At 38.5% G+C, this 26,539-nt stretch overlaps 1 gene segment (V, D, J or C); it reads left to right on the plus strand.

The window, feature by feature from the left end:
• The first annotated feature begins 11,783 nt into the window (after positions 1–11,783).
• Positions 11,784–23,093, plus strand: LOC122905395. The segment is given in 5 exon segments: positions 11,784–11,836; positions 12,910–12,986; positions 17,750–18,079; positions 20,693–20,728; positions 22,831–23,093. Coding segments are annotated over 5 exon segments (639 nt in total).
• The last annotated feature ends 3,446 nt before the right edge of the window (positions 23,094–26,539 follow it).

The raw sequence follows: 26,539 nt of genomic DNA on the forward strand, positions 1-26,539 counted from the left end.
TCATATCTCTCAATAGTTACCCTGAATGTTAATGGGCTAAATGCCCCAATCAAAAGACACAGGGTATCAGAATGGATAAAAAAACAAAACCCATCTATATGTTGCCTCCAAGAAACTCATTTTAAACCCGAAGACACCTCCAGACTTAAAGTGAGGGGGTGGAAAAGAATTTACCATGCTAATGGACATCAGAAAAAAGCAGGAGTGGCAATCCTTATATCAGATCAATTAGATTTTAAGCCAAAGACTATAATAAGAGATGAGGAAGGACACTATATCATACTCAAAGGGTCTGTCCAACAAGAAGATCTAACAATTTTAAATATCTATGCCCCCAACGTGGGCGCAGCCAACTATATAAACCAATTAATAACAAAATCAAAGAAACACATCAACAATAATACAATAATAGTAGGGGACTTTAACACTCCCCTCACGGAAATGGACAGATCATCCAAGCAAAAGATCAACAGGGAAATAAAGGCCTTAAATGATACACTGGATGAGATGGACATCACAGATATATTCAGAACATTTCATCCCAAAGCAACAGAATACAAATTCTTCTCTAGTGCACATGGAATATTCTCCAGAATAGATCACATCCTCGGTCCTAAATCAGGACTCAACCGGTATCAAAAGATTGGGATCATTCCCTGCATATTTTCAGACCACAATGCTCTGAAGCTAGAACTCAACCACAAGAGGAAGTTTGGAAAGAACACAAATACATGGAGACTAAACAGCATCCTTCTAAAGAATGAATGGGTCAACCGGGAAATTAAAGAAGAATTGAAAAAAATCATGGAAACAAATGATAATGAAAATACAACGGTTCAAAATCTGTGGGACACAACAAAGGCAGTCCTGAGAGGAAAATATATAGCGGTACAAGCTTTTCTCAAGAAACAAGAAAGGTCTCAGGTACACAACCTAACCCTACACCTAAAGGAGCTGGAGAAAGAACAAGAAAGAAACCCTAAGCCCAGCAGGAGAAGAGAAATCATAAAGATCAGAGCAGAAATCAATGAAATAGAAACCAAAAAAACAATAGAACAAATCAACCAAACTAGGAGCTGGTTCTTTGAAAGAATTAATAAAATTGATAAACCCTTGGCCAGACTTATCAAAAAGAAAAGAGAAAGGACCCAAATAAATAAAATCATGAATGAAAGAGGAGAGATCACAACTAACACCAAAGAAATACAAACTATTATAAGAACATACTATGAGCAACTCTACGCCAACAAATTTGACAATCTGGAAGAAATGGATGCATTCCTAGAAACATATAAACTACCAAAATTGAACCAGGAAGAAATAGAAAGCCTGAACAGACCCATAACCAGTAAGGAGATTGAAACAGTCATTAAAAATCTCCAAACAAACAAAAGCCCAGGGCCAGATGGCTTCCCAGGGGAATTCTACCAAACATTTAAAGAAGAACTAATTCCTATTCTCCTGAAACTGTTCCAAAAAATAGAAATGGAAGGAAAACTCCCAAACTCATTTTATGAGGCCAGCATCACCTTGATCCCCAAACCAGACAAGGATCCCATCAAAAAAGAGAGCTATAGACCAATATCCTTGATGAACACAGATGCGAAAATTCTCACCAAAATACTAGCCAATAGGATTCAACAGTACATTAAAATGATTATTCACCACGACCAAGTGGGATTTATCCCAGGGCTGCAAGGTTGGTTCAACATCCGCAAATCAGTCAATGTGATACAACACATCAATAAAAGAAAGAACAAGAACCATATGATACTCTCAATAGATGCTGAAAAAGCATTTGACAAAGTACAGCATCCCTTCCTGATCAAAACCCTTCAAAGTGTAGGGATAGAGGGCACATACCTCAATATCATCAAAGCCATCTATGAAAAACCCACTGCAAATATCATTCTCAATGGAGAAAAACTGAAAGCTTTTCCACTAAGGTCAGGAACACGGCAGGGATGTCCATTATCACCACTGCTATTCAACATAGTACTAGAAGTCCTAGCCTCAGCAATCAGACAACAAAAGGAAATTAAAGGCATCCAAATCGGCAAAGAAGAAGTCAAATTATCACTCTTCGCGGATGATATGATACTCTATGTGGAAAACCCAAAAGACTCCACTCCAAAACTGCTAGAACTTATACAGGAATTCAGTAAAGTGTCAGGATATAAGATCAATGCACAGAAATCAGTTGCATTTCTCTACACCAACAACAAGACAGAAGAAAGAGAAATTAAGGAGTCAATCCCATTTACAATTGCACCCCAAACCATAAGATACCTAGGAATAAACCTAACCAAAGAGGCTAAGAATCTATACTCAGAAAACTATAAAGTACTCATGAAAGAAATTGAGGAAGACACAAAGAAATGGAAAAATGTTCCATGCTCCTGGATTGGAAGAATAAATATTGTGAAAATGTCTATGTTACCTAGAGCAATCTACACATTTAATGCAATTCCTATCAAAGTACCATCCATCTTCTTCAAAGAAATGGAACAAATAATTTTAAAATTTATATGGAACCAGAAAAGACCTCGAATAGCCAAAGGGATATTGAAAAACAAAGCCAAAGTTGGTGGCATCACAATTCCGGACTTCAAGCTTTATTACAAAGCTGTCATCATCAAGACAGCATGGTACTGGCACAAAAACAGACACATAGACCAATGGAACAGAATAGAGAGCCCAGAAATAGACCCTCAACTCTATGGTCAACTAATCTTCGACAAAGCAGGAAAGAATGTCCAATGGAAAAAAGACAGCCTCTTCAATAAATGGTGTTGGGAAAATTGGACAGCCACGTGCAGAAAAATGAAATTGGACCATTTCCTTACACCACACACAAAAATAGATTCAAAATGGATTAAGGACCTCAATGTGAGAAAGGAATCCATCAAAATCCTTGAGGAGAACACAGGCAGCAACCTCTTCGACCTCAGCCGCAGCAACATCTTCCTAGGAACATCGCCAAAGGCAAGGGAAGCAAGGGCAAAAATGAACTTTTGGGATTTCATCAAAATCAAAAGCTTTTGCACAGCAAAGGAAACAGTTAACAAAACCAAAAGACAACTGACAGAATGGGAGAAGATATTTGCAAACGACATATCAGATAAAGGACTATTGTCCAAAATCTATAAAGAACTTAACAAACTCAACACCCAAAGAACAAATAATCCAATCAAGAAATGGGCAGAGGACATGAACAGACGTTTCTGCAAAGAAGACATCCAGATGGCCAACAGACACATGAAAAAGTGCTCCATATCACTCGGCATCAGGGAAATACAAATCAAAACCACAATGAGATATCACCTCACACCAGTCAGAATGGCTAAAATCAACAAGTCAGGAAATGACAGATGCTGGCGAGGATGCGGAGAAAGGGGAACCCTCCTACACTGTTGGTGGGAATGCAAGCTGGTGCAACCACTCTGGAAAACAGCATGGAGGTTGCTCAAAATGTTGAAAATAGAACTGCCCTATGACCCAGCAATTGCACTACTGGGAATTTACCCTAAAGATACAAACGTAGTGATCCAAAGGGGCACGTGCACCCGAATGTTTATAGCAGCAATGTCCACAATAGCCAAACTATGGAAAGAACCTAGATGTCCATCAACAGATGAATGGATCAAGAAGATGTGGTATATATACACAATGGAATACTATGCAGCCATCAAAAGAAACGAAATCTTGCCATTTGCGACAACATGGATGGAACTAGAGCATATCATGCTTAGCGAAATAAGTCAAGCGGAGAAAGACAACTATCATATGATCTCCCTGATATGAGGGAGTGGTGATGCAACATGGGGGCTTAAGTGGGTAGGAGAAGAATCCATGAACCAAGATGGGATAGGGAGGGAGAGAAACCATAAGTGACTCTTAATCTCCCGAAACAAACTGTGGGTTGCTGGGGGGAGGGGGGTTGGGAGAAGGGGGGTAGGGTTATGGACATTGGGGAGGGTATGTGCTTTTGGGTAAATTGGAAGGGGAGATGAACCATGAGAGACTATGGACTCTGAAAAACAATCTGAGGGGTTTGAAGTGGCGGGGGTGTGGGAGGTTGGGGTACCAGGTGGTGGGTATTATAGAGGGCACAGCTTGCATGGAGCACTGGGTGTGGTGAAAAAATAATGAATACTGTTTTTCTGAAAATAAATAAATTGGAAAAAAAAACAAACATTAAAAAAATAAAAAAAATAATAAAAAATAAAATAAAAAAAAAAATAAAAAAAAGAAAAAGGGAGAACACAAAATTATTTAAAATGTACAGTTAAAGGTACACTTTGCCTTATGTTTTTATGAGAAATTCTGTGCGCTAAAGATGGGCTGTTAGGACACAAAAAGACCTGTGTGTGTCCACACAAGAATGTTTTTATGAGAAATTCTGTGCGCTAAAGATGGGCTGTTAGGACACAAAAAGACCTGCGTGTGGCCACACAAGAATTTGTTTTAAAGTATTTAAGGATTTTATTATTATTTTGCTCCCATCTCTGCTGTATCTCAACCACCGATAAGGAAAGCTTGGCCAGAGTTTGTGGAGCCCTGCAGGTGTAGGCATGGATCTCACTTGCAGTACCCCCTGTACAGGCCCCTCCACTGCTCTGAGACAGTTACCACTTTCTTTCTGTCCTCAAATAATTAGGAAGAGCTATTGCTTCTACAATTCACTTTGTTTTTATTTGTGGGCATTTCAAAGGTTGAAGAGATTTGCTTGATGATTTGAAGGAATTGAACAAAAAGCCTCATCTTGTGGCCCATCTAGTTATTGCCCTCATTGGACCACATGTTTCATCTTGGAAGCTCTGTAGCACTTGGGGGACATCTGGGTGCAGGGCCAGGATGAACCCTGGTACCACATTGGGTGGGTCTGAGTCCCAGCTCTGCCACTTGCCAGCTGTGCTGCCTGGGACAGTGACTCACCATGCTAGTCCCATGTGCTCAGGGGTAGACCAAAACACTAATGGTACCTGAACCCCATAGGACTGCTACCATCGTAGCACACATATGTGAAAAACAACTCACAGGGACACATGCTGGCTAAGAAGACAAAGACGAACTCAATCTTAGGGTGTAGTAATTTGGGTGGTAATAAGAGTTAATGGTTGTGATCACTTTGTAGTGTATACAAATACTGAATTGTAATGTACTCCAGAAACTTATATAATGTTGTATGCCAATTTTATCTCAATAAAACAAAGAAAGAAAGAAAGTTGTTTTTTCATACTTTACAAATTCACACCAATGCAAAATAATGGTCAGAAATTGGGGAACCCGGGTGGCTCAGTCGTGAAGCATCTTCCTCCAGCTCAGGTCATGATCCCAAGGTCCTGGGATAGAGCCCTGCACTGAGCTCCCTGCTCAGCGGCAAGTCTGCTTCTCCCTCTTGCACTCTCCCTGCCCAAGAGGGATCTCTTGCTGTGTCTCTCAGGATCAAATAAATAAATAAATAAATAAAATCTTTTAAAAAAGGAAAAAGGGGCAAGAAATTGTACATGAATAACATGAAACCTTAAATTCATGTGAACAGAAAAATCTGCTACATACATGAACTCATATTCTTCGAATTTTATCTTAAATCTACTTAAAGAATTTTACCCTAAATCTACTTAAAGAAATGAGCATTTTTAACTGGTTTGTTTCATACAAACAAAGGGTCCATATCTGGGCTCTCTACTCTGTTCCACTGGTCTATGTGTCTGTTTTTATGCCAGTACCATGCTGTCTTGGTGATCACAGCTTTGTAGTAAAGCTTGAAATCAGGTAACGTGATGTCCCCAGTTTTATTTTGGTTTTTCAACATTTCCTTAGCGTTTCGGGGTCTCTTCTGATTCCATACAAATTTTAGGATTATTTGCTCCAGCTCTTTGAAGAATACTGGTGGAATTTTGATTGGAATAGCATTAAAAGTATAGATTGCTCTAGGCAGTATAGACATTTTAACAATGTTTATTCTTCCGATCCAAGAGCATGGAATGGTCTTCCATCTTTTTGTGTTTTCTTCAATTTCTTTCATGAGTGTTCTGTAGTTCCTCAAGTACAGATCCTTTACCTCTTTGGTTAGGTTTATTCCCAGGTATCTTATGGTTCTTGGTGCTATAGTAAATGGAATCGATTCTCTAATTTTTCTTTCTGTATTTTCATTGTTAGTGTATAAGAAAGCCACTGATTTCTGTACATTGACTTTGTATCCTGCCACGTTGCTGAATTGCTGTATGAGGTCTAGTAGTTTGGGGGAGGAGTCTTTTGGGTTTTCCATTTAAATAATCCTGTCATCTGCGAAGAGAGAGAGTTTGACTTCTTCATTACCAATTTGGATACCTTTTATTTCCCTTTGTTGTCTTATTGCTGTTGCTAGGACTTCTAATACTATGTTGAACAAGAGTGGTGAGAGTGGGCATCCTTGTCGTGTTCCCGATCTCAACAGGACAGACTTCTCCAATAAAGACATACAAATGGCTATCAGACACATGAAAAAATGTTCATCATCACTAGCCATCAGGGAGATTCAAAATAAAACTACATTGAGATATCACCTTACACCAGTTAGAATGGCCAAAATTAGCAAGACAGGAAACAACATGTGTTGGAGAGGATGTGGAGAAAGAGGAACTCTCTTACACTATTGGTGGGAATGCAAGTTGGTGCAGCCTCTTTGGAGAACTGTGTGGAGATTCCTCAAGAAATTAAAAATAGAACTTCCCTATGACCCTGCCATTGCACTCCTGGGTATTTACCCCAAAGATACAGATGTCATGAAAAGAAGGGTCATCTCTACCCCAATGTTTATAGCAGCAATGGCCATGGTCGCCCAACTGTGGAAAGAACAAAGATGCCCTTCAACGGATGAATGGATAAGGAAAATGTGGTCCATATACACTATGGAGTATTATGCCTCCATCAGAAAGGATGAATACCCAACTTTTGTAGCGACATGGACGGGACTGGAAGAGATTATGCTGAGTGAAATAAGTCAAGCAGAGAGAGTCAATTATCATATGGTTTCACTTATTTGTGGAGCATAACAAAAAGCATGGAGGACATGGGGAGTTAGAGAGAAGGGGGTTGGGGTAAATTGAAAGGGGAGGTGAATCATGAGAGAGTATGGACTCTGAAAAACAATCTGAGGGGTTTGAAGTGGCGGGGGGTGGGAGGTCGGGGTACCAGGTGGTGGGTATTATAGAGGGCACGGATTGCATGGAGCACTGGGTGTGGTGAAAAAATAATGAAACTGTTATGCTGAAAATAAATATATTTTAAAAAAAGAACAAACAATACCACACTTATGCTAAATATTTAGAAAATATGTAAATATTTTTCTTTGTTTTTCTCAAGAATATTAAAATACGTCAATCATCAAAAAAAAAAATTGTATCACCACTTCCTCATATCAGGGAGATCATATGATAGTTGTCTTTCTCCGCTTGACTTATTTCGCTAGCCTGTTATGGTTTCTGGATCAACTGATCTGTGATGGGTCCTATCAGCAAAGACACACATTGAGGACAAGGGCCCTTCATCTCCTTTAAAACCTGACACGTCCTGCCATGGGCCATAAGTTATTGCTTTTATCCAGCCTGGCTCCCCTTCCCTTCCTCATAATTAATTTCTCATTAGACAGCTCTTTATTGTTTAATTTGTGCAGTTTATAATCAAATTGGGCACATTAATTGTCGTTGAATTTAAGGCTAATGAAAAATAAAGGTTTTCAATTAAAAAAAACTGTAACTGTAAGATAAAGTCTTATTTTATTTCCTGTAGGAGGAAAACCTGTAAAACAAAATCTCTAACTCATGCTAACTTGTCAAAATGGATGTCACTTCTGTACTACTACAAATATTTATATGGACTAAGAACTATTATCTACTTCTGCTACTCACCTCCACCTCTTAGCTGACAAGCTTGCATATGCTTTTCAAGTGCAAATAACTGTAAGCTTTGGTAGAAATACTCTAATCTACTTATTTTAAAAAAATCACTGTGGGCGCCTGGGTGGCTCAGTGGGTTAAGCCGCTGCCTTCGGCTCAGGTCATGATCTCGGGGTCCTGGGATCAAGTCCCACATCAGGCTCTCTGCTCAGCAGGGAGCCTGCTTCCCTCTATCTCCCTCTCTGCCTGCCTCTCCATCTGCTTGTGATCTCTCTCTGTCAAATAAATAAATAAAATCTTTTAAATAAATAAATAAATAAATCGCTGTACCCAGTGAGTGAGTGTAGTGAGAACTTCCCAATGCCATGGGAAATCTCAGATGGTCACTGCTGTGAGCTCTAGCCAGTGACCACTGCCACAACCATGGTGGATCTCCCCTCATGAGTCTTAAAAAAAAAACTTGAAATACAGCCCAACTTCTGACCAGTTAACACAAACCCCTACACTAAAGGCCTAGAGGCAAAGGTGTGCTCATTTCCAAGCACAAAGTATATTTACCTCAATATCTACTATACCATAGAACCTCAACCTTCCAACCTAAAATGTAGAGGCATACAATAAGTCAAGAAGAAACACAGTCTGAGGACACAAAGCAGTCACCAGAACAGAGTGAGACATGACACAGATATTGAACTATCAGGGAATTCAAAATAACTATGATTAATATCTTAAAGGTTCTAATCTAATAAAAAAGGTAAACAGTATTTAAGATTAGACAGATAATTTTAGCAGAGAGATGGAAACAACCAAATTAAAAGTAAGAAATAAAAACACAGTTACAAAAAAGAAGAATGCCCTGAAAGGCTTACCAGTAGATTTAAGAGATATGAGGAAAGAATTAGTGAATATTAAGACAGACCACTAGAAATTACCCAAACTGCAATGGAAGGACATAGGGAGAGAGAGAGACAGAGTCAGAAAGAGAGAGAGAGAGCAGATAATCATAACTCATAGAAAAAGAGAACTGTAAGAACTCTTCCCATCTGTCTCTCTCCCTCTCCCACTCTCTGATTTGAATCAATAAAGGACCGTATTACTATAACAAGAAAATAGCCTCTTTACATTAATATCATTGGATGGTAACAGTCACACAGTGAAGAGAGAAATCTGCTGATAAAGGGAGTAGTAACCGTATTCTGCAGGATGTTTTGTGGTAAATACTGTGGGCCCCTTTCTCTGCAGTCTCTTTGTCTTAGCTTGTGTGTTCAGAGCATCACTTCCTCTTACTACATCAGTCAGACTTGCTCTGTGATCAGCCCAGTATTCAACCACCTCTCCTGAGAAGAGCTGACAGGATGCTGCTCCCACTACAGGTCATCCTGGTGGCCTCCCTGTGGAGTTGTGGGTGGCTTTACCCATGGGAGATTTTACTCAGTGAAGAAAGCTAATAGAAAGCATGCACAATCAAGTCAGCCCATGTGGGCAGAAGAAAGTCCATAGGATAATTCAAACTAAGCTGGCAAATTTCACCATGACATTGAATTCTTCAGGAAAAAAAAAATGTGAACCTCAGATGCCAAGCTTTTCCTTAAGAGAAAAATGTGTACTATTTTAATAAATGTCAAAATTTTGCTAATTGTTGTTTTTGTTTTCTTTCAGATACAAATGCGTGTATTTTAATAACACAACTCATGTCATCCATTATGAAGAAACAAGGAAACACAGCATTTTTAGAATGCCATATTAAAAATGGGTGTCTTAAAGAAGAATGTTTATAACCTTAGCTCCAACAGAAACCACACCAACCTCTAAAATCCATTCTGCATTCTGTATATTTTCGCAAATGAAAATGTGGTCCATGAGCAAGGTGTTAGTGAGGAAAGATTTGAAGCCAGGAAACAACAGAGGGATTTACCAGTGAGTCTCAGGATACATGGAGTTAATGAGGCAGATACTGAGCTGGATTACTATGTTTGTTGGGATACACTATATGTGCTCCATGGTCATGAAACAAAAGTCCTCCTACACTTTCACACCCCTGCAAACATTTGCATGCCCCTTTCTACCTCCCAGAGAGACCTGACTAATGTGTATACAGGAGTTTTCTCCTACATCTGTGTCCTCAGCAAGGTCTGACCTAGGACCCTCAGACCCAATCTATGATGTTTCTTTCAGTTAGGACAAGTTATCATCTATTTACCTCTCTGGGGCCTAGGCTGGCTTTTGTTAGTTCTGATTTTTTTATTTCTGCATCTATTAGAAGCTTCTTGGGAAAGAAGCCAACCCTAATGTGCAAAATGGTGTGCTGACTGAGGAAGGAAGGAAGGAAGGAAAAGGAAGAATTAAAAAAAGGGAGAGAGCGTCAGGAAGGAAGGAAGGAAAGAAGGAAGGTAGGTTGAGGGAGGGAGGGCATCGTAGGGAGGGAGGGAGGAAGGAAGGAAGGAAGGAAAAGACAGTGAGGAAGGGAGTGAGGGAGGAAAGAAGGGAGGAAGGGAGGGAGGGAGGAAGGGAGGGAGGAAGAGAGAAAAAGCAAGGAAGAGAGAGGGAGGGAGGGAGGAAGAAGAAAGGAAAAAGAAAGGAAAGAAAGAAATCTGAATTCCAAATTCCTACTCAGCCACTTAACTGACACAATCCAGGAAAGTTACACAATCTTTCTCCTAGGGTTGCTGGGGAAAGAAGAAAGTTGTATACAGGACAGTTCTAGCACAGGATCACACATCATAGTGTCTTTTCCCATTACAATTGACCTGCTTCACTGAGCCATCTCAATTAACACAGAAACTCAGGGGACTCTTTGAAAGTCCCACGTTCTGTCCTCCAAACAATAAAGTTTGCTTTATTTTGAAAAGCTAAGATTTGTGGAGAAGAGTCAAAGATAGTAAATCAAAGGATATTTTTACTCCAAGATTTTTCTTCATTCACACTAGAGTGTAGAAATGTAATAACCTCTAAAGCAATAACTACAGTAACTTTTTAAGATTTTATTTGACAGACAGAGATCAGAAGTAGGTTGGGGGGGAGGGAGCAGGCTCCCTGCTGAGCAAAGAGCTTGATGTAGGGCTCTATCCCAGGACCCTGCGATCATGACTTCAGCTGAAGGCAGAGGCTTTAATCCACCCAGGCACCCCAACTACAGCAATTGTTAATATTCACCAAACTTTGTGAACTTTCTACAAATTACTGATCTATAAAACGTGCATACTTCTGCATAAAGTTGTGGGATTATTGTCTCATTTATTGTATAGAATTAAGATTTTTTTCCCAATTCTCATAATAAGCATAGAGCGCCCCACACTTTCACTCAGAGTGAAAAAGAGCTCAAAGATAGTGTGTTTGAAGCAAAACCTAAAGGACAATGCAAGAGTATTGTCCCCAAGGGGAAGATAACAAAGAGTTATTATAACATGGGTGTTTGGTGAGGTCTTCTGAGCTCTGATAGTTCTTTATACCAGGAACATAATAACACTAAGACAGATCATACTGAGGTCTTTCATTGGTGCTAAAGCAAACATTCCTTCCCTCTCCTTGCCTTTGAACAGGACTGCCACTGCCTCCCCAGTTCTGATGCATGACCATCTTAGAGAAAATTCTGACAAGTCATTGGCAGTGCCAACCCCATGGATATACATGTGTCTTGGGCTTGGGTTTGTAGGTTGACTATATTCCATTTTTGTCTTTTCATGTTTTTATGTCCACTGTCAACTTGTTCAAGTATCTCTGATTTTCTCTTTTGCTTTACAATGTAGATAGCAAAATGAGACTCTCAGGATCAAGTTTCCTTTAACTGAAGACATGCGAGAACAGTGCACGTAGGGCTGCAAGCTTTCTGGGGTTTCCCTGGAGAAGGCTATTATGCATGGTACCAATAAAAAGAAAAGGAGCCCTTGAAATGACTCTTATATGGCCCAACCAGTATTACCTGTAAGACCAGCCCAATTCTGGCTTGGGCACAGGTAAGAGAGACAACAGAGTCTTTTACCTAATAATCCTTAATGTCCTCAAGTCTGAGGAAGCCCCCTGCTATTGTGCCCGCTGGGATCTCACAATTCAGAAGGGACCTGCAGGAAAACCTTCTCCATTACTAACCTTCAACTCCTTTTTCACTTGAGCAGCCACAGCAAACAAACCTGCTCTTAATCACAGGTTCATAAGCTGTGGGAACAGGAAGAGCCCTTTGGACATACATAGCCCAATGTCCACACAGCATGTGGTGTCCCGAGGATGACAAACACCTTATCCAAAGCTAGTTAACCACACAGGCAGAGCTACATGTGCATTTCTGAAGATCACAGAATAGCTTCCAAAAGGCTTTTTCCTTCAACATATCAAAGAACTGGGTTTTGTTTTCAAAAATTTTGGTTTAAATAGGAATCTATTATTTCATGGAAGATAGAGTTCTACAAACTTATTCCTTCATTCCAGGAATAGTATGTCATTACACAAATTCTATTTCTCATTTTGCATTATGTGGTAAAAAAATAATTTTGCCAAGTCATAAAAGTAGCTGGTCACAAAATGAAGAACATTGATAACAATTCTCAAGTAGATATCTGTTGATATAATTGCATTTTGGATTACTAAAGAGTTTCCTCCTTTAGAAATACAATCCCAAACTGCTAATGGAGAAGGATCTTTTTTTTTGTGAGAACAGAGGGGCTTCTCCTTTGATGCTTCTCTAAGCAGTTTCACACAATTGAATACCTGGAAATCAAAACCTCTTAACTGATTGAATACTTTTCCTGGTAATTTAGATAAGTGGTTGGTTGACCAGTTACTCCCTCTCTCTCTCTTTTTTTTTTTTTTTCTTTTGCTCTTTTTATTTGTTTTCTGTTGTTTCTGTGATTACTGCCTCCTTGCAAAACAGATATTGTTGTCAGTTAATTTGAGGAAAACTTATAAGATATCAGATGCCATGAAGCTTATATTCAAAGACTTTCAGGGGAATGCAGAAAATCAAATTGCCAGTACAAGGTTTCTACCTGCTGGTCCTGCCATGAAACTCAGGAGAAGGCTGGTGTTTTTATAGAACCTCTAACCGGTGTGATAACTCAGGCTGGATCAAGATATTTGCACAAGGGACTAAGCTCATAGTAACTCCCCCAGGTAAGTAACTCTGTTCTGTTTTGACCCTGTAAATGGTAAACTGTGAGATGTTTTTTAGAAAAAACAATGTAAGATCACCTCAGCATCTGGACAGCAATTTTGCAGCTACTGGTTACTATATATGGAAATAAAACTACTTTGCAAATGGTTTATTTACTTCCCTGTGTATGAGCAGATTAAAATTCTACTTTTAGAATATACATACACACCCAAAAATAGAGTCAGGCTTGAAATTAAAATTATTTTTAAGACTGTGCCTACAAACCATTGGTGTGACTTATTGGTTCAAAATGCTTTTCTTCTTTTTTAAAGATTTTATTTATTTATTTGACAAATAGAGAAAGAATGAGCACACAAGCAGGGTGAGCTGTAGACAGAGAGAGAGAAAAGAAGCAGGTTCTCCAATGAGCAGGGAGCATGATGCAAGGCTCTATCCCCAGCCGCTGGAATCCAAAATGGTTTTCTTCTAATTGGTCACTTAAATGAGAAATGCTTTGATTAAGTACCTCTGGTGTTAATAGTGTTCCTTTCTTAATGAATAGTGTTCCTTTCTTTAATAACCTGCAAAATGTATGTGATCACTTTTGATCTCATTTTTAACAGCAGTGAAAAAAAAAACTCTTATGGTAAATGACAATAGAACATCAATTATTCTGAATTGAAAACCAATACTCTGGAATTTATTAGGGGGTAATTTTGAGTTCAGAGAGGCAGTCTTTCAGCAATAAATATGTTACAGGACTCTGTAACAACTCATCTCGTCTCTAATTAGTGGGGATTGCATTCTGGAAAGAGCTTACTTTACAATCAAACAAAACACTCACCCCTCAATATGTAGGAAGAAAAAAAATCTGTAAAAACATTGAACATTCATTTATTAAATACTTTTTGCTTCTCTTTTAAAACAAAATAAATAATAGTTGTAAGTTATCTCTAGAAAAGAAGTTATATTGCACAAGAAAACCCTTTAAAGGAAGAGATAGCTAAGGGTCAAGAAGATGGTGAGGAAAAGTGAAATCATACTCCCCAACTCCTGTGAGTGAGCTGGAACAGACAGACCCAAGCTGTCCAGGCAGGGAGGGGTCAGTTCTTCCATTCTCAACTGCATTCATATCTAATGTGATTTTGCTTGAGCTTTATCTTTGTTTAATGTTAACAAGGTCCATTTTTATAAATTTATGTAAATACTGAAAAAAAATGTGGGCACAATTTTAAAAGAGGCACAGAGAGATTGCTGTAAAAGTTTTTCAGGTGAGATTAGTATGGCTGGAGCAGAATCAAAGTGTTTGGTCCTGGCACAAAGTTTAGGGTTACAGGTAAATTTCTTTACATTCTAAGTATAAGGTAGGGAGGGGAGGCTGGCAATGCAGGGGCCACATACTGGGTGCTGGTGATGGCTCAGAATGCACTGGGTGTGGTGCAAAAATATGAATACTTTAGTGCTGAGAAGAAATGAAAAACAAACAAACAAATAAATAAAATTATATAATAAATAAAACATAAAATTAAAAATTAAAAAATTAATTAAAAAGAATTCTAGGCTTTGGTCCCAGTTTGGTCACAAATAGAAGCAGGATCCTTGGGGAGGTAGGAAATTCCATCCCAGTCCTTGGGGGTAATTGCTGCTTGACCTAGTATGGAGGATATTAGCAAGGAGCTAACTAGCTGCAACAACTGAGGGTTTCTAAGATCTTAGGGCTATTTGGTATTTCTGTGTTGAAAGTTTTGTAAAGAGGCTTATACATTTATTTGATCATTTATTTGATTTCAAAAATAACCAATAGAAAAGAACAAAAAATTGCTAAACTTTCATTTGTCAGAGGATGACTAATATAAAGTATCAAAATACTTAACTGTGTAAACATATTCAAAAATGTATAAGCTAAGTTTTTTCCCCCCTAAATTCAATCTACTAAATTTGTTCATTCTTCGCTAGCCTTAGAGATGAAATTTTGCCTGAATGAGGAAGAACATCTCACAGGGAAGTTTCTAGCATACTGGGTCTGCACAAATAAAAGTTTTCAAGAATTTTCACAGAGGCGCTAAAATATTGAAAAAAATGAAAGTATACATTTTGCTTTTCTTAGTGGTTGTGATGATAGGTACATATGAATTCCTAAACTGAAAAACAAGGTTCTGGTCTTTTTTTTTTTTTCCAACTGACTGCATAATCAATGTTTATTATAGCAATCGAATTAAATAATGCTTAGTGAACTATTCTACTGAGAAAATTGTGGAAGTTAAAGACACATTTTAATTTTTTATAAACATATAATATATTTTTATCCCCAGGGGTACAGGTCTGTAAATCGCCAGGTTTACACACTTCACAGCACTCACATAGCACATACCCTCCCCAATGTCCATAACCCTACCCCCCTTCTCCCAACCCCCCTCCCCCCAGCAACTCTCAGTTTGTTTTGTGAGATTAAGAGTCACTTATGGTTTGTCTCCCTCCCAATCCCATCTTGTTTCATTTATTCTTCTCCTACCCCCTTAACCCCCCATGTTGCATCTCCACTTCTTCATATCAGGGAGATCATATGATAGTTGTCTTTCTCTGATTGACTTATTTTGCTAAGCATGATACCCTGTAGTTCCATCCACATCATCACAAATGGCAAGATTTCATTTCTTTTGATGGCTGCATAGTATTCCATTGGAATAAAATTATATAATAAATATTCCATTGGAATATTTATGTATAAGTATAATAAGTATTCCATTGGAATACTATGCAGCCATCAAGACATATTTTATCCAAAGAATAAAACACCAAGAAACTAAATAAGGAAAAGGGACAGAAGATAAAAAACAGTGTGTTACTGTCTAGAAACTTTTCAAGTTCATCATTTGATTTTCAATTTCTTTACTATAATGAATCAGAAGTATTCCTATTAAAAAATACAAAGTTTCTAAGATGAAAATTAGATTCCTTAATATTTGAGTAGAGGTTAAAATTATGTAACTATTATGTGCAGTTGAAAAATTAATTTTTTTTCCCCAATTTATTTATTTTCAGAAAAACAGTATTCATTATTTTTTCACCACACCCAGTGCTCCATGCAAGCTGTGCCCTCTATAATACCCACCACCTGGTACCCCAACCTCCCACCCCCCGAAAAATTAATTTTTAACATGCTTTTTAAATTAAAAACAAAGTGTATGGTTGGAGCAATAGACAGTGTCTTACTATTATAATCAATAAAATACTATTTGCATTGCAAGCAAGATGTATAAACTTAAAATAAGTATGTTATCATCTAATTCTACTTATACCTTGAATAAGGACTCATTGTTTGCTTACTGAATTAATATGGAAATCAGGAGCTTGCTACAAAGGTAGAAATTCTCATGAATTTTTTTGGGGAGAAAAAAAACAACAATATTAAGACTCTCCCCAAAAAGAACTGTTTCCTTCTCTTCTTAAATGAGAAATCCAACTCCTCTCTCCTTAAGAAATTGAATTATTAAACTAACTTCAAACTAGCTCAAAGAAAATATCAGAAAAGTACTTGAATTTCATTTGGAAATCAATTTTAAAATGTTTCTAACATTTGTAATTTCAATCATTAAATTAATAGTAAATGTATAATCAAGTAACATACCAACATTCAAGTGACACATCCTTTAAAACTATGATGTTTTGTTAAATATTTTGACATTATTTCAAAAAAGTCTGGAATCATAACTTTTATACTACTAGTTATATATCTATTTTATTCAGCAGGTGAAATTACAGAATATTATGGCATTCTAAAAATGTTTAGCAGTGTTCTAGAACAGATTCAACTTTGAGGGGAGATGCTCAGAGTCCAAATTCTTCATAGTGTGTCTTCTTAGGGTGTCTTCTTATTTATACCAAAAGTACAAATGAAAATCCAATGTAAAATGTGTTTTCAATGAACATTTTCCAAAACAAAACAAAATTCTGAAAAGTGTGTTACTTGATAAGGTTAATATAAAAGCAATCCTGACGCCTGGGTGGCTCAGTTGGTTGGACGACTGCCTTCGGCTCAGGGCGTGATCCTGGAGTCCCGGGATCGAGTCCCGCATCGGGCTCCCAGCTCCATGGGGAGTCTGCTTCGCTCTCTGACCTTCTCCTCGCTCATGCTCTCTCTCACTAATAAATAAATAAAAACTCTTTAAAAAAAAAAAAAAAGCAATCCTGAAAATAATAAGCTTTCCAGTAGCAGTTTTGAAATACTGCCCCTTTGCTTCTAAATTCAAGGCATTATAAATAATTGGGAAGTACAGTTTTAAACGTTATCTTACTTAAAACCCTGGAGTCGTTCAGATGTGAGATTGAGATATTTTATAAAATCAGGAATTAAGAAGGAGACCTCCACTACTTCAGCGTGGGCATGGGATCCATATTTGAAGAGTTAAATGTCAACTTGATAGATGGCCAAATACATGTTAGTAGAACCCATTCAAAAAGTGAGCGTGTACTGTTTCAAAAAATCTCACATTTTAATCCAGACTCTAACGCTTACTACCTGTGACTTTGGGCAAGTTCTATGGTTTATTGAATCTGTTTTCCCACTGAAAATAAGAACAATCAATATCTCATAACCCACTGTGGATGAAAGACCATGATAAGCACTAATTCTAGAGCAAATCCCCCCCTCACTTCACTCTGTGCTAGGAGTTCCAAACCACACGATGTTTGTATTTCTCTAATGTGTTTTCTAATGTCTTTAGTTGCTATTGTCTTTAATTGTCTTTAATGTCTTTAGTTGCTATTCTATTTTCCCCTACAGACAAAAGCCTTGATGCAGACATATTCCCCAAGCCCAAAATTTTTTTCCCTTCACTTGCTGAAATAAAATTCCACATGTCCGGTACATACATTTGTCTTCTTGAGAATTTTTTCCCCAAAGTTATCAAGATACATTGGAAAGAAAAGGATGGCAAAACAATTCTGAAATCCCAGCAGGGAGACACCATGAAGACTAAGGACACATACATGAAATTCAGCTGGCTGACCGTGGCTAGAGAGTCATTGGCTAAAGAACAAAAATGTATCATCACACAGGAGAGTAATAAAGGAGGGATTGATGAAGAGATTGTTTTTCGTTCAATGAAAAAAGGTATGTGCATATATGGAAATATAACCTCCCATTAACTATTTTTTTCCAAAGGAAATACCACACCTTTTCTGTTAAATATTAATGAAAAGAAACAAATAGAAATCTTTCTGAATGTTGTTACCTTTAATGGCAGCATAAATGTCCTGCTATTTCCCCAGTGAATTGAAATAATATGGGCTTTGAAATATTAAAAAAGAAAAAGGAAAAGAAAAATTCACTTATTCTTTCTTGCTTCAGTTTATCATCCAAAATATGAAGGGCACAACGATTTTTTTAGGGTCATTGTAGAGATTAAATGAAACAATACACATGAAAGCATATAGCAAATTAGCGCACCATATATGTTTAAAAAGAGAGTCCACTTTTGACGATCATACTTAGTCAGGAAATAAAAACAATTATACACCTTTCAAAAATGTTCTACTCAGAAGTCAAAGTCCCTCTCACTTCAACCTGTTCTACTCAAGGTATAACCCATCAATGATGAGTTGGTGACAAGATGCTATTCATTTGATAGAACCAGATCCCAACTCAACAAAAACCAAACCAAACCAAACAAACAAACAAACAATAAACAGAATAATTTGGGAGCTGAAGTTTTAGTATGGTCTTGGGTTTTTTAGATTTGAATTTTATATACACTGTAAGGTGAAATTTGGTAATTAAAGATTGAATGAGGCTAATGTGTACATATATTCTTCATCCAACCCAATGAACGTATTTCTTACCTTTGGTAAAGCTGCTCAGCAGCATTCTTGCAGTCCTGGTGTGTCCTAGGCTGGGGAGGGATGCAGGATGAACTACTGTCCCAAGGAGGATCACTACAGTAGAGAGAACATGCTTTTCCTAATCACTCTGGGTCACTTGTGATTCAGGCATGGTGTCCCAAATGAACCTCATTGGTGCAGATACTGGATATATTTAGACAGTATGGGCAGACGGCTGAATGCGCCCTGGCCCTGCGGTGATCCAGTAACCCACTAGACTCAGTGAAATGCTGGCATTAACATCACAGATCAAGACCCAGAGAGCCCATAAGAAGGAACCAGTTTGTACTTTTCGCTGTGGTTCACAAGCCCTTGGGAAGCAGCAGGGAACAAACACTAACAAGATGTGCAAAGACCTTTGCAGTATACCACTCTGAATTGCTGAGGTGATTCTTTATCTTCTTAGATCTTTAGTTTTTCTAACAATCAAATTGGGGTGGAAATAATTATCTTCCCTTTTTCCTGGCATGTGGTGAAGAAGAAGCACAATAATGTCTGAAAATGTTTGTTTTTGAAGACATAACATGTATACATTTATTCATATATTTATTGTATTTATGTATATTCTTCCCTAAAATAACTGAAGTGAGACTGAAAACAGTCTGAATTCTTTTTATTTCTACAACTAAGAAACAGAGAGGAGGCAAATGAGCTAAGCATAAGTTTAATGTAACCACTGGGTTGAAGTCCTTTAGGTATTGATTTTTTATACTGATCAATGTGAAAATATACTATAGTAACATCCCATGGTGATGATTATAACAAAGGGAGAAGTTCTTATTTATGATGTGTTTTACTTGGGAATTAAATTATGAAAGGAATGTCTCCCAAGTTCTTCTCATAGCAAAAAAGCTAGTGAGGCCATTTTGTTAATGTCTTTCCTCAGCAAATTTCTAATGCTATTTCTTGTTTGTTCTTTTTGTTTGTTCTTTTTGTTTTTGATGAAAACTAAAAATATATAGAACATGGAAGCCCAAATTGATGAAGTGATTTTGAAGAGGTAAAACTATCTGGTCCAAGCTTTCAACCAAGCTTGATTGAGAAAGAAGTATTCTTTCTTGGGTGGGAGATTTTAGTAAAAAGGACATTAGTTGTGATGAGCACTGGGTGATGTATGGAAGTGTTGAATCACTATGTTGTACACCTGAAACTAATACTACACTATATGTTAACCAACTGGAATTTAAATAATAATTTTAAAAGTAATAAAATAAAGTGCAAGAAAGGGCCGATACCAAATTTTCTGCAACTTTAGGAGGTCAAACTCACTCCTTTGTCTTTCCTGAATACCCTCATTTTAGCCATGATGTTATATGATAATTTGCATTTATTATCCTTTGAACTTTTTTTAGGAAATACATGATGTTGATGTCAAGAAATAATTAGCGCTAACAATGGTGGGACAAGTGGGCTACTCAATGAATGATCAAGCTGAGTCTGTTCATACGGAAATTTCTTTTATGTGTTTATCTCCGAAGAATCAGAAATTCAGAATCATTAGCCCTTAGCCTGGAAAGCGATCTTGAGTGGTGCTGTACTCATAACTCCTTGCCCTTGGCCCGGTAATATGTTAGCTAAGGTCCACAGACCCCTTGAGTTTGGACATGGAGGATAGATCAGCAGAACTTCATGTGCAGAAATACAATATATGAATTGATCTACTGAATTACAAAGAATCAGACCAAACATTTTAGGAATTGTGGGGCTCATATTTGCAATGGATCTCTACTCTCTGTTTACTAATTGTTATCTACTTATTGTCTACCTATCCATCTATCCACAACACAGATACTTGTCTAATAGTAGATATGAATATTTGAATAATACTTGCTCTCATTTATTTTAGAGCTCACTGCTATTGATTCTACAAAAAATGAAGATGGTAAGTTGTTTTTTTTAATATTTTATTTATTTATTTGACAGACAGAGATCACAAGTAGGCAGAGAGGCAGGTGGGGTGTGGGGGGGGAAGCAGGCTCCCTGCTGAGCAGAGAGCCCGATGCGGGGCTCGATCCCAGGACCCTGGGATCATGACCTGAGCCGAAGGCAGAGGCTTTAACCCACTGAGCCACCCAGGTGCCCTGAAGATGGTAAGTTTTTGTATATGTTTACCTTTATGTTCTGCTGTAGCATTTTTTCTTCCTGATCAACTTAACTTTTGAACTCCCCTGGCTTCAGGTAGAAACCTCAGAATAGCTGGATCTTGCAAAAGAGACTGAGTGATATGTGAAGTCATCTTCACACAGCAAATGCTATTTGGGTGTGAGAGGACTGTAAGGGGTACAAGGATGTCATCTGAATTCTTTCAACAATGGACTTCATTTCTGGGGCCTTTGTTTCTACTGATTAAGGAAACCTGGTATTAAGTTGCTTCTAGTGCTTTTTTAAATCTTTGTTCTTGCTGGTGATTAATAACATGAACACCAAGAGGTTCTCATACAGAAGGTGTTATGCTGCACCAAGAGTGCATTTTGTTTAATTCTCCTAACACTCACTGTGAAGGATTTTATTCCTGTTTTACACATGAGGGCAAGGAACTGAAATTAATTAAGTCCCTTGAACCGTGCCACACAGCGAGATCTGGGGCTTCAACCCAGACCTTCTGAATCAACAATCCAAACACTTACTCAGTTTTCTATTCTTCTTCTATGATGTAATCATAGAGCAAGAAATCCCAAAGCTAAGGCCTTGAGACAGGTGTACACATGGGATGGGGGGCAGTGAGTGCAGGGCTTCAAGTGCCACAGACTAGACATTAACAACTGGCTTTTAAATATTAGTTGCATGAATATGGGTACAGGAGTTAACATTTTCTGAGCCAACGAGGAATGACATGAATAACACTTCACTCTGTTACTGAAGATATGATGTCACATATGTGGAATGTCTAGCATAGGGTATTACATTTAGCTGATACATTTTAAGTACTGGTTTCTAGCCCTTTCTCCCTGCATATGTACAAAGAATGTGACTAGGACCATTGACTCTGGCCCTACTGATCTACCCTCCATGAACACAATCAACCATGAACCTACTATGAACACAATCAAATTTCCATTCATTGTACCCTTGATAGGAATCTCATTGATGCACAATATGTAATGGCTGAGATGATTCTAAATCAGCAATTCAGGGGTGCCTGGGTGGCTCAGTGGGTTAAAGCCTCTCCTTTCTGCTCAGGTCATGATCCCAGGGTCCTGGGATCCAGCCCCGCATCGGGTTCTCTGCTCAGCGGGGAGTCTGCTTTCCCCTCTCTCTCTCTCTGGCTGGCTCCCTGTGTGCTTTTGGCTTATCTGTCAAATAAATAAATAAAATCTTAAAAATAATAAAAATAAAAATAAATCAACAATTCACATCTTTATATTTATGCTTAACTCTTTGTTGTCAGGGCTGTTTATTGAATGTGGAGGTTCAGAATTACAGAGTAGGTAAATGTGTTCTTGAATATTATGTTGCTGGGATAAAATCTGGCTTTTGGTACTTACCGTTTGACATCAGGCAAATTAGCTCTCTGTTCTCAATTTATTTGTGAAATGGAAATGAAAATAATCTCATAGATATTGAGAACTTAAATAAGATTAGAGTTTTGCACACAAACCTCTAAAGTTAAATATCTGCCATTTAGTGGTTAAAGCATATGTGTTATTATTACTTACAGACATGGTAGGAGTAAAGAAATGATAAAAGCTGCCTACCACCAGTGCTTTTTTCAGGTTGACTCATCCATCTAAGACCTAATCTTACTTTTTAATACTTGAGAATGTTCTAAGTGAATTTCCCAGAGGTTGTTGTTTGATTTGATGTACAAGCTGGATTCTGAGTTGTCTTGGTGGCAATGGTGGATAGCTGTTTACTCTCTGGTTGTTTTGTGGCGGGGGTGTCCTTCAACCTAGATATTCAGAAATATATAATGTGACACCCCCCCCATTAATAAGACCTGGTCTTTCAAAAAATAATGTGAAACTAATAAATGACCTCTTTTAGCCACCCTGCAGCTACAGCTCAAGACCACCTCTGCCCGCTACACCTACCTCCTCCTCTACTTCAAGAGCCTGATCTACTCCACCATCATCACCATCCATCTGTTTGGGAGACCAGCACTCGGTGGCAATGGGAAGAGTTCCTAGCACATGGTGGCACCAAGGATCCACTTTTCTCCATTGGCTATTGTCGTTAAAAATCTTTCTTTCTTGGTTTGCATTATTTCAGTTCATACATGCATTTTTTAATTGTGTCATTTCTGCAGAATGGGTTTACAAATCACTGGGCAAACAGAAACTTTCAGTCTGCAGTAAGAACAAATTCTGCCATGACTCCGGGGCGGGGCCAGGGGGCATCCACAGGGGCATCAGCACGCCTCTCTCCTTAATGTCCACCAGCTCCTCAGCCACCCAGTTCCCGTGCCTGAGTACAGCCAGCATGCAGCTTCTGTCCCCTGGGGCTCTTTAATCAGATAATTGCCAGGAAGCCTTTTATTCTGCACATCCAAAGAATAAAAGAATAAAAGAAGCCTTTTATTCTACACATAAGCTGCAATCTTTACTACCTGAATTTTGTACTGTTTTACAATAAAAACAATTAAATGTCTACTTTGGCCTCTGTGTACTTTCACTTGGTGCGATCTGAGAGTCCAAGGTAAGGGACAGCATGACAACTGAGCCTTCCAATTCAGCAGTGATTGTAATAATGGTCAATTCCACATTTCTAATTTTTTCTCTGAGGTAGTCCTTACGATGGCTTCTTTGGGGGCACCAGCTGTAAGAGAGCCACAGCCAGTGAAGGTGCCCTGGTATTTCTCCTTCAAAGGTCAGCAGATTCACTCATTTGGTTAAAGACGCTCCAGTGGGGGCGCCTGGGTGGCTCAGTGGGTTAAGCCCCTGCCTTCGGCTCAGGTCATGATCTCAGGGTCCTGGGATCGAGGCCCGCATCGGGCTCTCTGCTCAGCAGGGAGCCTGCTTCCTCCTCTCTCTCTCTGCCTGCCTCTCTGCCTGCTTGTGATCTCTCTCTGTCAAATAAATAAATAAAATCTTAAAAAAAAAAAAAAAAAAAGACGCTCCAGTGGTGACAGTATAACCTGTCACATGACTGGCAGGTGTGCTCAGACCTGTCCCAGTATGTCACGGGCACCACGTTCCTGATCTCACAAGAATCCCATGACAGCGGCACTAACACTGGAAAGGTAGGGTGGGGGAGGGATTAAGTGGTTGGACTCTGAACCCCATGCCTGGATTGAAATCTTTGGTCTACAGCTATTTGAACTCTCTGTGCCATTATTTTCTCATCTGTCAAATGGAGTTGTCAAATGTGTCCTGTCTCCTGGGGTTGTGTGGATGAGAAGAGTTAATTTTGGGGATACATGGGAGTCCTAAGCAGCATTAGCATCTACTGTTGGCAGCTCTCCTTTAGAAATAATAGTTAACACACCCACCCAGCCCCACACATACAAAAGGTATGCACTAAGATTTATGTGTGATACCATAGTACCATTCACAAAGGTCCCAAATTCACTTAAATGCCCAGTAAGAAACTAAAAAATAATTAAATGGTATTATATATGGAGTAGTATGCATCTACAAAAAATATAGGTTGTCAAAAAAATGTAAAATTAATCAGAAAGTGTTGCTGAAGAACTATGCATGCCAGGACCTTTCTAAAATTCTTTTTTTTTAAGATTTTATTTATTTATTTGACAGACAGAGATCATAAGTAGGCAGATAGGCAGAGAGAGAGGAGGAAGCAGGCTCCCCGCTGAGCAGAGAGCCTGATGTGGGGCTAGATCCCAGGACCCTGGGATCATGACCTGAGCCCAAGGCAGAAGCTTTAACCCACTGAGCCACACAGACACCCCCGCTTCTAAAATTCTTAAGAGTACAACTTCACATGGTTCCAAAATCAAAACACACTAAAAATGAAACGGGAAATCTTCCTTCAACCACTGTATCAACCTCCCCGGCACTTACAGGTCACACTTTAGTTTCTTGTGCAACGCTCCAATTTTTTATTTATGCAATATGAATGTACATATAAAAAACAAATCCACATGAACTAATTTTCTTCCTTCTAACACATAGGGAGTATACAACATACAATATTCTGCACTTCTCATTTATGTATCCTTGAGCTCTTTATATGTCAGTATACAGGGACACTTAGCTCCAAAGTATTTTACAGGTGACTCTAAACTTTCTAAGAGACATTATAAGGTCAGTTCCTTGTGATAGACCAATGGATTATTTCCAGTCTTTTACTATTATAAAATATGCTGATTATAATATTATTGCCTTATGTCAATATATGCTTTATGTCACTATGGACATGTGGACTGGTCATTTTACTAGGTACTATCAGCTTACCCGATAGAGATAGCACCATCATGCATTTCTACCACAATGTAGGTGAATGTCAGGACACTGCTGCCAAACATCAGGATTTTGCTAATCTGACACATGAAAAACAGTATTCCACCATGTTTTGAATTTGTCTCTGATGAGGATAACCACCTTTTCATTTTTTGAGTTTTTTATATTTGTGTGTGCAATATTCATTCAGTCCCTTGACCACAATTTCTATTGAGTAATAATACTAACAAGTATGACACTCATTTATATGTGTGTGTATCTCTTCAAACATGAGTATAAAACAAAATGTTCAATGTATGGTCAGTAGATGAACAAATAAGTGGTTGTTTTTCTTCTTTTCTAATGAATCCTTTTAAAGTAGAAGTTTTTATATATTAGAATAAAACAAGACCTCATTTAAATTTCGGAAGGAGGGGCGCCCGGGTGGCTCAGTGGGTTGAGCCTCTGCCTTCGGCTCGGGTTGTGATCTCAGGGTCCTGGGATCGAGCCCCGCATCGAGCTCTCTGCTTGGTGGAGAGCCTGCTTCCCCCGTCTCTGTCTGTCTACTTGGAACCCTTCTCTCTGTCAAATAAATAAATAAATAAAATCTTAAAATAAATCTTTGAAATCTTAAAATAAAATAAAATTGGGAAGTTTTGTTTTTTTGGTTTTTTGGTTTTTTGTTTTTTTTTTTTTACTTAACATCAGCTTTATTTTCTGTTGGAAACCAAGTAGAGGTTCCCATGTGGAAACGTTAAGACCTACCAGATACAAGAAAGTGGAAATTTAATTTTGTTCTATTCATTGATTCTCAAGAATGTGATCAGACTTATTTAGGGCAAATGCCTGGCCTCTACTTCGAGATCTGAACCTGTTTCCACATGTGGAAAGCAGAGAGACACAGAGGGGAAACTAACAAATGACCTACAGCTCTGTGGGCTGATGTCACTGCTGGACTCCTAGGCAGTGTCTCCTGTGGCTTCCAACTCCCTTCCCCAACTGGCCCTGAGCTGCCCTGGACTGGGAGGTGAAGAGCGGGAGGGTGGTGGTGCTGGAAAGCCTGTGAGTGGCAGGAGAGCTCTGCTGTGGCGATGGTGTTCTATTTTCTCAGGCTTGTTTTTATCTATGTGCTCAAATGTGGTTGATTCGTGGAAAATGCTTGAAGTCAAACCGGTCCCTGCTGGTTGGGGCTCTGCAAGCATTGGCTTTGGGTGTTGTAAGATCAAATAAGGACAGTTAAACCACAACCAACTAGCTCACTTCCTAAAGGCCACAGCTAATAGAAAAAACATATCCATCACACAGGCATGCTCCTGCTGTCAAACATACTCTCAGGCTGTGGGTGAGGGTCCCCT

This window comes from Neovison vison, chromosome 4 (assembly GCF_020171115.1).
Source record: "Neovison vison isolate M4711 chromosome 4, ASM_NN_V1, whole genome shotgun sequence".
NCBI classification, from domain to species: domain Eukaryota; kingdom Metazoa; phylum Chordata; class Mammalia; order Carnivora; family Mustelidae; genus Neogale; species Neogale vison.